The 12,429-nt window shown below is 41.3% G+C and overlaps 1 protein-coding gene across 1 annotated transcript; it reads left to right on the top strand.

The window, feature by feature from the left end:
* The first annotated feature begins 10,540 nt into the window (after positions 1-10,540).
* On the top strand, positions 10,541-11,984 carry LOC118666588 (F-box only protein 31-like). The gene is given in 2 exon segments (XM_036328992.1): positions 10,541-10,907; positions 11,044-11,984. Coding segments are annotated over 2 exon segments (1,308 nt in total).
* The last annotated feature ends 445 nt before the right edge of the window (positions 11,985-12,429 follow it).

The raw sequence follows: 12,429 nt of genomic DNA, 5'->3' as shown, positions 1-12,429 counted from the left end.
AATTCTACAACTAGAAGGAAAGAGAAAAGCACTGAGTCTTAGAGGAGCTGCAGAAGTAAAGTGCAGAGGTACGGAGGCGCACGCAGCAAGGGCTGGCAACTGAGGATGCGGCTGTCTTTTTGAATCGGGAGGGAGTCACAAGCCCCCGACTGCTCCGAACTCCAGTTCTGGGAAGTCTCTGGGGACCCAGACTCCTACAGGGAGAAACTAGACTGTCTGGCAGTGGGCAGAACTCGGAACTCGAGGGCGGCTTTCTCTCAGAGGTGCTTGCAGTGATTACCTCAGGACACTGAGACCGAGGGCCTCTTAGGGCAGAGTGAGGATCAGCCATAGCTGCTTGCTCCGCCCTGTTGATTCCCTGAGACCCTGCCCCACCCAAGCTGTGCACAGAGGCTTTTGCATATGAATGCCCTGGCCCTTTGCAATCTGAAAATTACCTAACTAACTGCAGCTGGGTCAGAGAGACCCAGAACTTCCAAGAGAAGGCCCAAGGCCCCACAGCAGCTTGCATTGCTTCACAGCTGGGCCTCATCTGGGCACCTCCAAACCCCAAACAAGGAAGGGGAATCTGCAGATCTCTTCGTAGCTCCTGCTGGGTAGCCTCAGGCAGAGGCTAAATTAGCACTTCCTTAGAGATCCAAGGACCAGTGTACCCAGTGGTCAGAGTGGGACCATCCAAATTACAGCTCCTCAGATCCATAAGGGACACACTCAGGGGGCAGACTCAGTGAGCACCAAAGCCCCACTGAAGCAAGTCTTGCCCCAGAAGGGTGTCCTCAGCACAGAAGTTCTCCCACTGTAGACACAGCTGATTCTCACAGCCAATTGGCCTGGAGGTCAATTCCTCCCAGTGATACCTACAATAATCAAGGCTTAACTACAACAAGACTGTGCACAAAGCCCACAAAGGGGGGCACCAAGAGTTTCCACCTCAGGTAATTGGGGAGGCTGGGCCACTGGGCCCTATAGGACATCTAGCACACAAAGCCACTCTACCAACACAGGGAAGCAGCCAAATTGTGGAGACAAAGAAACAGGACACAAATGACAGAAATGAAGGAAAGCAAATGACTGGATATAGGGTTCAAAACCACGGTTATAAGGTTTTCAAGAATTTTCTGTAAACTGCTCATAAATTTAGTGAGACACTGGAGGATATGAAAAAAAGACCAACTAGAAATTAAGCATACACTGACAGAAATAAAGAATATTATAGAGAGATCCAACAGCAGACAAGACCAAGAATCAAGTCAAAGATTTGAAATACAAAGAAACAAAAAATACCCAACCAGAAAAGCAAAAAGAAAAAAGAATACAAAAATATGAAGATAGTGCAAGGAGCCTCTGGGACAACTTCAAGCGAACCAACATCCAAATTATAGGGGTGCCAGAAGAAGAGAGAGAGCAAGATATTGAAAACCTATTTGAAGAAATAATGACAGAAAACTTCCCCTACCTGGTGAAAGAAATAGATTTACAAGTCCAGGAAGCACAGAGAACCCCAAACAAAAGGAATCCAAAGAGGACCACACCAAGACATAATTTAAATGCCAAGGGCAAAAGACAAAGAGAGAATCTTAAAAGCAGCAAGAGAAAAACAGTCAGTCACCTACAAGGGAATACCCATACGACTGTCAGCTGATTTCTCAACAGAAACTATGCAGGCCGCAAGGGAGTGGCAAGAAATATTCAAAGTGATGAATGCCAAGAACCTACAACCAAGATTACTTTATCCAGCAAAGCTATCATTCAGAATTGAAGGTCAGATAAAGAGCTTCACAGATCAGAAAAAGCTAAAGGAGTTCATCACCACCAAACCAGTATTATATGAAATGCTGAAAGTATTATATGAAAGTATTCTTTAAGAAGAGGAAGAAGAAAAAGGTAAAGATAAAAATTATGAACAGCAAATACATATCTACCAACAAGTGAATCTAAAAATCAAGTGAATAAAAAATCTGATGAACATAGTAAACTGGTGAATATAATAGAATCAGGGGCATAGAAAGGAAGTGGACTGACAATTATTGGGGGGAAAGGGTTGTGGGGTGCAGGAAGAGACTGGACAAAAATCGTACACCTATGGATGAGGACAATGGGAGGGGTAGGGGCAGAGGATGGGGTGGGAACTGGGTGGAGGAGAGCTATGTGGGGAATAAAGAGGAACAACTGTAATAATCTGAACAATAAAGATTTAATTAAAAAAATAAAATAAAATAAAAAGAAAAGAAAAAAAAGAAAATAATTTTATGGTTGGGGGTCACCACAACATGAGGAACTGTATTAAAGGGTCGCGGCATTAGGAAGGTTGAGAATCACTGATCTAGACCTTTGATGAACTGCATTAATTCTCATAAAAGAATCACACAAAATATTACTTTCCCATTAAAATAATAATGTGTTTAATTTTTTAGGCAGAGGTGAACATTGTAAAAAAAAATCTGTCACTCTGTGTAAAATAATAAATAAATATATTAATTACTTGATATCCAGCATCAAAATCCAAGGTATCATTGCCTCTCAAGCTAACAATACCACTTATAGGATCCACTCCAAAACAATTTGCTCCTTTTTTTGGTCCAGATAACTGTGTCTCAATGGTGTACTAGAAAATTAAAATATGCATTAGTCACATCAAAATAAATGGGAAGGTATTTGGGAGATCATTAGGATATAATGATAAAGCAAATATGTAGATAGTTTTCTATTTTCACACTAATTATTCTTTCTCTATGATCTATTTTGTATTAAAACCACCAGCATATACTGATGCAGAATACAGGAAACAAGAGTTGTTCAGTATATTAACACAAACTTTTAAATATATATTTTTATAGAGCTGCACAACACTATACAGATTTTTCTGAGATTTTTTTAAATGCATAAATTTAGAAAACAAAACAGAAATTATGATATAAACCAATTTTGAATATTAATATAGTTGAATATGAAGTTTTAAATTTATCACATCTTTTTCAGTATTATTTGTTTAATCCTCACCTGAATGTATGTTTATTGACTTGAGAGAAAGAGGAAGAAAGGTAAACATTGATGTGAGAGAGAAACATTGATCAGTTGCCTCCTGCATGGACCCTGACTGGGGATCAAACCTGCAACGTAGGTATGTGCCCGACTGGGAATGGAACCTGCAACCTCTTTGGTGTACAGAACAATGCCCAAGCTGTTATTTGCCATAAACTCTGAGAAGAAGTGAGAGTAGATATATATTCACACAAGTATCTGAAAAAATGTAGTTTGCAATGCGGTAAAATTTTTGTTAGTGAAAAATTCAATTATATCTGCATATTTTAAAAATCAGATAAAGCTCTAACCTTTAACAATGCTACTAGTTTTCAAAACCCTAATTTTTTAAAATAATACCTGCTGGGTCCCTATCCTATTGCTGCAAATGACACAACTGGTAGTAACAATTTTCAACTGGACTATAGCTTATTGTTTTAATCTACTGGAAAGACTTACTTAATAGAAAGGGTCTCATATTTCTTAACAATTTAATATGAATTTGATATTGGCTGGTCTACAACTAAATATTTTTGAGCAGGGATTTTGAGTACTTTGACTGACAACAGCCACATCTCACTGAAGGTTAACTGTGGAAGTCAAGGCTGAGAGGGATTAAGTGACTTCCCAAGGATCACATCGCTAGTTACTGGAAAAGTCATTATTTGACCCAAGTCACCTGACAGCTCCATTACTTCACCCTGATTCAGTGCTCCATTACTTCATACTGTGAGTTACTAAATTAAAAGTAGTAAACTCAATACATGTCTAAAAAGAACAGCTGCAGAGCCAAGCATGCTGACTTTTGTAGTCCAATGTACCACTAAATTCTCCAGATAGAGCTTTATAGGTTTATTTTATTTTGCCAAATCTCTAAAAGACTTTACAACCAGGAATCAATTATGAGAAAAGCAAATCTAGTACAGTTAGTAATTAGGATACTGAAACATCAAAAAAATATAATCACATTCATATGTGTCATTGAAATAGCTAGAGAAGTGAAACAGTTCTCAAGAACATCCAAAAGTCAAAGCACAGTTTCAGCTCAGCATTGATGTTTTTCAACCAGCTGCCCACCTCCCTTAAAAGTCATATAAATTTCTTGTACACATCAAGAAAAGATCTTCCATAAATGCTATTTCTAACACAAATATTTCATTATAGTGGTTATCAACTTCATTATACTCTCTCTAATGATCAAATTAAATGTATTAACTTCTCTTGGAAAATATATCCAAAGCATAGAGCTGTATGCCAAAGTGATATATACATCTCCCACAATATCCACATTTACCATCAATCTATCACCATGTGAAGAGTCTTCATCTGTGGCTGTCACTCTGTAAATGGGCTGAAATAATGGGTAGTCCTCATCAATTTCTAAGGTAGCTGTGAAGCCAAAATTAACATGTTACATAAAAAAAGTTAAAGTATATGATGCAATACTAATTTTAGATTGTATGGTGGGTTTCAGATAATACTTTAAGATAGTTAAATATTTTTATTATATTTATAGTTTTTCCTTTGGCTTTCTATCATCTTTTCTGCACCTACAGAGTGCTTTTTCTTACTTCCTGGATCTGTCTGTGGCAACTATAGCTTAAAGAAGAAGAGCATGACATATATGCTGACAGACTGTCCTGTGGGGAGCTAAAGGGGTAGCCTCACAAAAGATTCTAGTTCTCCAGTTTCTAGACCTTATCTGCCATGCATGGAGGAACTTTTTCTTAGAAATACATTTGCAGACAACTCTCACATATCTCCTTTCCACAGTCTTGACCACATGTGAAAAACCTAAACCACATATAATATGGGTGGATAGACTAAGAAAGACTCAGGTTAATTGTTTAATTTTTTTTTTTTTTTTTGTGGTGTGTGTGTGTTATTACAGTTCATACAGTATGTGTTTGAGAGTGTAAGTCAAGTTGATTAATAAGAAATTTTAAGATTTTGTATTCCTTGCATATACTTGAAGACCAAATTTATCCTATATAATAAAAGCCTAATATGCTAAGTGTCTGGTCGTCCGGTTGTCTGTTCAAGCAATCAAAGCATAATATGCTAATGATATGCTAAGGCCGCTCAATCTCTCGCTATGACGTGTACTGACCACTAGGGGGCAGACACTCCAACTGGTAGGTTAGTTTGCTGCTGGGTCCAGCTGATCGGGACTGAGCGAGATGGGCCAGACACGCCCTGGAGCCCTGCCATGGTTCCTCCCAGGCTGGCCCACCTCCCACATCCCTCTCCAACACCAATTGTGCACCGGTGGGGTCCCTTGGCCTGGTCAGTGCCCTCTTGCAATCTGGGACCCCTCAGGGGATGTCAGAGAGCCAGTTTAGGCCTGATCCTGCTCAACGCAAGAGCTGCCCCCTGGTGGTCAATGCACTCCTACAGGGGGAGCGCACCTCAGCCAGAAGCCGGGCTCACGGCTGGTGAGTGCAGCGGCAGTGACAGGAGCCTTTCCTGCCTCCGTGGCAGTGCTAAGGATGTCCTAAGCCGGCAGTCAGACATCCCCTGAGGGCTCCCAGACTCCAAGAGGACACAGGCCAGGCTGAGGGACCCTCCCCCCACCCCTGAGTGCATGAATTTTGTGCACCGGGCCTCTAGTATATTATAACAAATTTAAATTTTAACAAGTTGCCCAACTATATTTAATTGATATGTTTTCTAATGTAATTGCATTTAAAATGAGTTACCAGGAGATTTGGAGATGAAGAAAATAAAATAATAAAGATAATGATAGCTGCCTAGAAGCATGTCTCCCAATATTTTCTCAAAGAGCATACTGAAAAAAAGAAGAAATAGAATTCCACAAAAGCCTGCCCTCAGTGTAACTTGAAGATAGAATGTGACCAAACTTTATAATAAAGTTAAGTTTTTTTTAAAGAAAGGAAAAAATTTTAATAAATCCTGGCAAATAATGTCTCAAGTTTCCATCCTACCATGAGACCTTGTGTTATGCAAAGGGTAACACATAAAAGCTGTTGGGAAAAGAATAAGGGAAAGCAAACTACAAACCTAAGAGTGATATAAAATTGCTGCCAGAAAGAATAAGTCAATGTGAAAAAAAAAACAACAAAAAAAACAAGAATCAAAACTTCTATTATGTTGAAAGTACCATGCTTGCAAGATACATAAGTTAAAAAATGAAGTTTCATATCTTCCAATTTTGTTTTGTTAAAGGCAAAGACATAATTAAAATAAAAGTGCTTTTAAGATAAATATTTTTAAACAAAACAATAAATGAAGTACATGTGTTAGAAATACACTGGCATCTATAACTTTTCTTTGACTCAAATAATCTGAAAATTGAGTTTAAATTGTTTTTCATTATTTAACATTAAAAAAGTCAGATTTTGTGATACTTTTGTATAAGCCTGAACTATTTAATGCAAAGAAAATTAATAGAGGAATAAGTGTATAGGAACCTCAGTGCTCTTAAGCAAGTCTCTGTTCTGTTTATTTAACTTTCTACAACAATTATTTCAAACCTTGCTCCTTTGCCCCAAATCTCTTCCCCTGTCCCTTCTATCTTACTTCCCATAGGGGATCTCTCTTCATACTGTACAGAATAAATAGAAACTTAGACTAGTGATAGCTCTTCTTTTCCCATAAGATCTCTAATCTGGTTATTTTTTAACAGGAAAGGAGTAAAGGGAAGACTAAATAATATAGCCATGCCCTTTATATAGCTTTGCTAATCTAACACTCTCCAAATCTATTCCCAGCCGATCAAAGGGGGAAAGGACTGGACAAAGGCAGTTTTGATGAATGCCCAATAAGGTCTGTGTGACATGGGAAGTGCTTACCTGGCTGTCAATCACAGCTGGGAGCGAGTCAGTGGCCAGAATAGGTGTGGCCACTGCAAGGGCTTGAAAACTAAATATTTAAACTTCTAAGCAAAGGAAGTTCTCTTTCTCGGCTCTTGCCTCTCCTGCCTGCTGCACTCCTGTGACTCCTGTTGCTGCCTGTGCCCATGAAGCCCTTGGCTGTGTGGGGCCCTCATAATGGACTGATGGGCTTTCATTAGCCTGACTGCTGAACTGGACCCGGCTGCAATATGGAACAGAAGCTCTGGAGGCTGGCTTTCCTTTTGGCTTCGCCGAATCCACAGCTGTTCCTTTTTCAGGACTGGTTTAAAGGGCATGGGACTTCACAACCTGAGGAATGTAACTCCATGCAAATAAAGTCTTCCACCCATACCTCATTCTCCAGTGGGAGTTTCTGAAAGTGCTCGTTTCAGCAGCTCCCCAGGAGCCCCTCTCCCACTAACAATGGAGGAATCCCACTCGTGTACTCCTCCGATAGCACCAACATCTGAACCTTTTCCCCTCCTCTTACAATGAAAGGAGGATATTCATTAATGATAATACCTGTCCATTAGCAGGTGTCTCCTCTTCCACTTTCTCAGGAACTTGACTCTAACTTTATTTTTCATTTTCAAAATACTCCCTCATTACTGTCTAATTTCCATTAGCATGTCCATTAAATAGAAAAAGAAAAAGAAGTACCTGGCTTCAAGCAAATTTTAACTATGGCCCTGTCTATATCCTGCCCTTCAAGGCGGGAGTTTTGTGTATTTCTTCACCTCCCAGTAAGTCTTTAGTTCACTCTGCTACAAGTTCTGCCCCCACTACAAACACTGAAACTTCGTAAAGTCATCAAAGGCCTTCTCCATGCTGCCAGACCTAATCAATACTTAGTGTCCATCTTAACTTTTCTTTGGTGTTTACACAGTTGACTCTTGCTTTTTCTCTTGGCACAAAAAGATCACTGCAAATCTAGAGGATTTGCTCTAAAACTTCTGAGTACCTCTAAAAATATTGCCTGGGAAAATAAAACTTGGCAAGGTTCCTAGACATCCATTAAGTCTTCAAATCAGACAAAATCCTCATGATTGCTTTTCAAATCATTGTGTTTTTTTAAAAAATATATTTTTATTGAGTTCAGAGAGGAAGGGAGAGGGAGAGAGAGCTAGAAACAGCAATGATGAGAATCATTGATCAGCTGCCTCCTGCAGAGCCTCCACTAAGGATCGAGCCTGCAACCCGGGCAGGTGCCCTTGACTGGGATGGCTGATGCTCTATCTACTGAGCCAAACCAGCTAGGGCTGCTTTTCAAATCTTAATCAACAATTTAACAATCTTCTGTCTCTGTTGTCCACCAACCTATTCGGCCATCCCTTAGTGCACACTTTTACCACCTCATATCCTGGATAACACTGGGAATGGAAAACAAGGACTCAAGGGTCCTCAGTATGACATAGAAGGGGGCTTCAAGCCCAGGAGAGTCTGGAGAGGTTGCTCAAAGTATTTCTCCTTGATAAAGAGAAAAGGACAAACAACAACAAAAACAATGCAGGTATTCTAGTTACTTATGCACATTCATAGCCAATATCATTATTGAACAAGTATACATATGTATGTGTGTACGTTTGCTATAAAAATAACTGTACATGGTTATCAAAGATTATTGCCTTTAACAGTGAATATTAGAAAAAATACTTTTGCATTAACATAATAAACATTACATTTCTGTTTGTAATCAATGTCCCGTTTTAAGAAAAAGAATGTGATATTTTAGCACAGTATAATAGAGATGCATGTAGAAAAATCCTAGTTTACTTTTACAACCAATTTAAAAGATACTTATTATGGCAATTAAATTAACTGAATGATTTGTTTTGGTTTATATGGTCCAAATTTCAAAGTAATAATTTTAAAGTTATTTTATATAGTTTTTTTTAAAAAAATATTATCGATGACTTTTTCAAATCAAGAGATAATGATGAATTCTTTCAAAATAATATATTTGAATACCAATGATAAAGAACATTTCTTTCAGGCACACACTTAAATAACCTGGGACCCTCACTTCACTAGCACTTTTTCAGAAATTAGAAAGTACCATCAGAAAGGAGAAAACTTAAAGCTTCATGGAATTTTGAATTTTCTAAATATAAAAATAAAAGTGTAAAGATTGGTATGTAAATGTTGATATGATAAATGCTTGATTAATTGATTCCCCCTAAACTTTGATACCATCTCTCTCTTACTTTCTTCATCATGTATCTTCAACCACCCAGTCAACTGTATTCTCCGCATTTGTTTGTAACATTACCCCAAAACTCTTTTAATCCAATACAGTTTTGTCACTGCTTTCTCTCCATTTTACATGCTAATTTCCTAAAAAATGGCTTTTATTTTCACAATCTCACTCCTAAGTCTGCTTCTTTTTGGCTTCTACTCCTGTAAAACCAATAGAATAGTTCTCAGTAGGCTCATTAGTTATCACTATCCCCATATCACTAACCAAATGCAGTGAACATTTTAATACCTCATCTTACTTGATTCTAGAATTCAAGTCTACTAACCACTGGCACCCTCTTTCAACACTCTTCCTCTGCCATTCAGGATATAACTCTTTTTTTTTCCACCACCAGTTTAGCTGTTCCTTAATCTCCTTGGCTGGCTGAGTTTCTTCCTCACATCATTGAGTGTAGGAGTTCCTCAAGGTTTGGCCCTGTGCCCTCCTTTCTTCTAATTCCCTACTCACTAGCTGAATAATCTCATCCAAATCCATGGTTTCAATTAAAAAACATTTATAACCTTAGGCAAGACCTCTGAGCTCAACTGCTTACTTAAATCTCTCCTTTGAATAACAAAGACATATCAAACACAAGATGTTCAAGAATGAACTCATAATTTTTTCTCCAAATTTGGTCTGTTTCTAGATAGCTTCACTGAGGATCTCCAAACCACTTATATAAATCAGAAATCTCCATTTTCTGCTTTTCCTTATATTAACTTAATAGCAGGTTCATTTACTATTTAAGTATCTCCATACTATTCTTTTATCTTTATCTCCATAACCTTCCTAGGTCAAACTATACTATTCCTTGCCTGGATTACTGAAATAACCTGATAATTACACTTCCTCTCCCTATTCCATGGGTCTTCAAACTACCACCCATGAACCAAATTTGGATTGCTGCCTGTTTCTATATGGTCTTTATGCTAAAAATGGTTTTTACATTTATAAACGGTAAAAAAAAAAAAAAAATCAAAAGAAAGAATAAATTTACATGGAATTCAAATTTCAGTGTTTAAGTGTAGTAGAAAACATACATATGTAAACCCACTTGTTTGCATATTGTCTATCGCTGCATTCTTAGTATGGTGGCAGTTTGGTAATAGAGATAGAGACCTTATGTGGTGCTCTCATTATTTCACATATTGTACTGTAAATTGCATTAATCCAGTCATCACAGCATTGAGAGTACTTATTACTTATTGCCAGGCCGACCTATCATTCATGTTTTGTTTTTGTTTTTTTTCCGAACAATAAAGATTTATTTCAAAAAAAAGGAAAGTCCTACAATTGGTACCTCTCCGAGGGGGCGTGGCTAGGCCCTGGGGGCGTGGCCGGGACGAGCCCGCTTAAAGCCTGGCTGAGGTGCACAGGCCCGGGCTGTTGTGGCTGTTACCTGTGGAGGCATGGCTGTTGCCTCTGCGGAATGGGCTCTTCGCGGGGATGTAGGTGTCCCCAGAAGCACCAGCGCCCAGCTGAGATGGCAGCGGCAGATGGCAAGCCAGCCCCGGCAGAAAAGCACCTCGAGGGGGACGCGGCAGCGCGGTGCTGTGCGGAGACTGGAGGAATCGCGAGCCCCATGCCGCCCCCGCTGTCCCCGCACTGCTCGCTGCAGGACCTGCCGGTGGAGATGCTGGTGGAGATCTTCGCCCGGGTTCCCGCCACCGACCTGCCCAGCCTGGCCGAGGCCTGCACCAAATTCCACCACACCCTGCACATCGACAGCATCTGGAGACGGCGCTGCCGGGAGGAGTTTGGCATTCGTGAAAACTTGCAGAACCTGGAGATGATGGGTATGTCTTATCGAGAAGTCTATACGAAGTTGTTCCCATACAGAAACATTTTGGGATTGTGGCAGCTAGATCGTAGCTATAGAACACTAGTGAATGTCGTGGTGGACGGCTTATGCATTACTGGTTGGAAATACAGGCCTTCCTTGCACACCCATGTGGGTGGGTGGCCCCATACATTTCAAGCCCGTGCTCAGAATTCGCCTGACGGAGAGGAAATCAGCCGCGGTGGAGTGCATGGAAGGCCTCCACAGCAGGCCCCACAACCGCCAGGTGCTGATTCAGAAGGACTGGTTCACCACCCATTGCAACCAGACATACCACCGAAAGGATTTAACAGCGAGTCTTAGGGATGAATGGGTGCGGGTGCAGATAGGGGAGGACAGAGAGCGGTATGACTGCCTGCCCTACCGCCGCCTCTACCTCCCGCCGAGCCACCCAGACGACCTCATCAGGCCAGGCCTCTTCCAATACTACTTCGATGACTTTGGCCTAAAGATTGCCATGCTCAGCTTCCATGGGAAGTATGCCCGGGTCACCGATATCACGGGAGACTCCAAGAAGACATTACAGATCCACCTCATGCGCCGCATCCAGCTGCGAGATGGCGAGATCTTCAGCAACTTCAACGAGCTCTCCCGCGTGGTCCAGGAGATTGAGGAGCAGGTGATCCGGGAGCAGCAGCAGCAGCAGCAAGAAGACGGGACTGAGGAAAGCGAGGGCCTTGGCTGGCAGAGCCCTGCCCAGCCCAGCGTCGGGGAGTCCAGGGCTGCAGCTCGGGAGGAGCAGCCTGTTCCGTTTGTTCTGCCTGTGGGCGTGCGCTCAAGAGGCCGGAACTACCCCAGAACCTGCAGGATGTGTTTCTAAGGCGTGGACACTCTTGCCATAATTGGCTCATCCAACCGCAAGAGCTTCCCCGGAGTCTTCATCCTGTTCGATGAGAACCACTTCGGATTCATCTGGCGAGAGGAGAAACGCTTCTTCCCTTACAGCAGAGTCCAGAACACCTTCCAGAATGTGGAGGCACCATCCCCGCAGGCTTTCCTGGAGATGCTCAAGAACATTCAGTCCATGCCCTAACTGGTTTGGCTCAGTGCCGGGGTCCAACCCCAGCAGGTCCAGGGGTTCCCAAAAGTGCATAGAGCGTTGGCCTACGGCCTGGAGGGTCCCAGGTTGGATTCCGGTCAGGGGCATGTACCTGGGCTGCGAGCACATCCCCAGTGGGGGGTGTGCAGGAGGCAGCTGATCGATGTTTCTCTCCCATTGATGTTTCTTTTTTTTTTTTTAATTAAATCTTTATTGTTCAGATTATTACATTGGTTCCTCTCTTTTCCCACCATAACTCCCCTCCACCCAGTTCCCACCCCACCCTCCGCCCTCACTCCCCACCCACTATCCTCATCCATAGGTGCATGATTATTGTCCAATCTCTTCCCGCAGCCCCACACCCCTTTCCCCACCCAAGAATAGTCAGTCCATTCCCTTTCCATGTCCCTGATTCTATTATAATCACCAGTTCATACCG

This window comes from Myotis myotis, unplaced genomic scaffold (genome assembly GCF_014108235.1).
Source record: "Myotis myotis isolate mMyoMyo1 unplaced genomic scaffold, mMyoMyo1.p scaffold_m19_p_11, whole genome shotgun sequence".
Classification (NCBI taxonomy): Eukaryota; Metazoa; Chordata; class Mammalia; order Chiroptera; family Vespertilionidae; genus Myotis; species Myotis myotis.
This window is presented reverse-complemented; position numbering and strand designations above follow the sequence as displayed.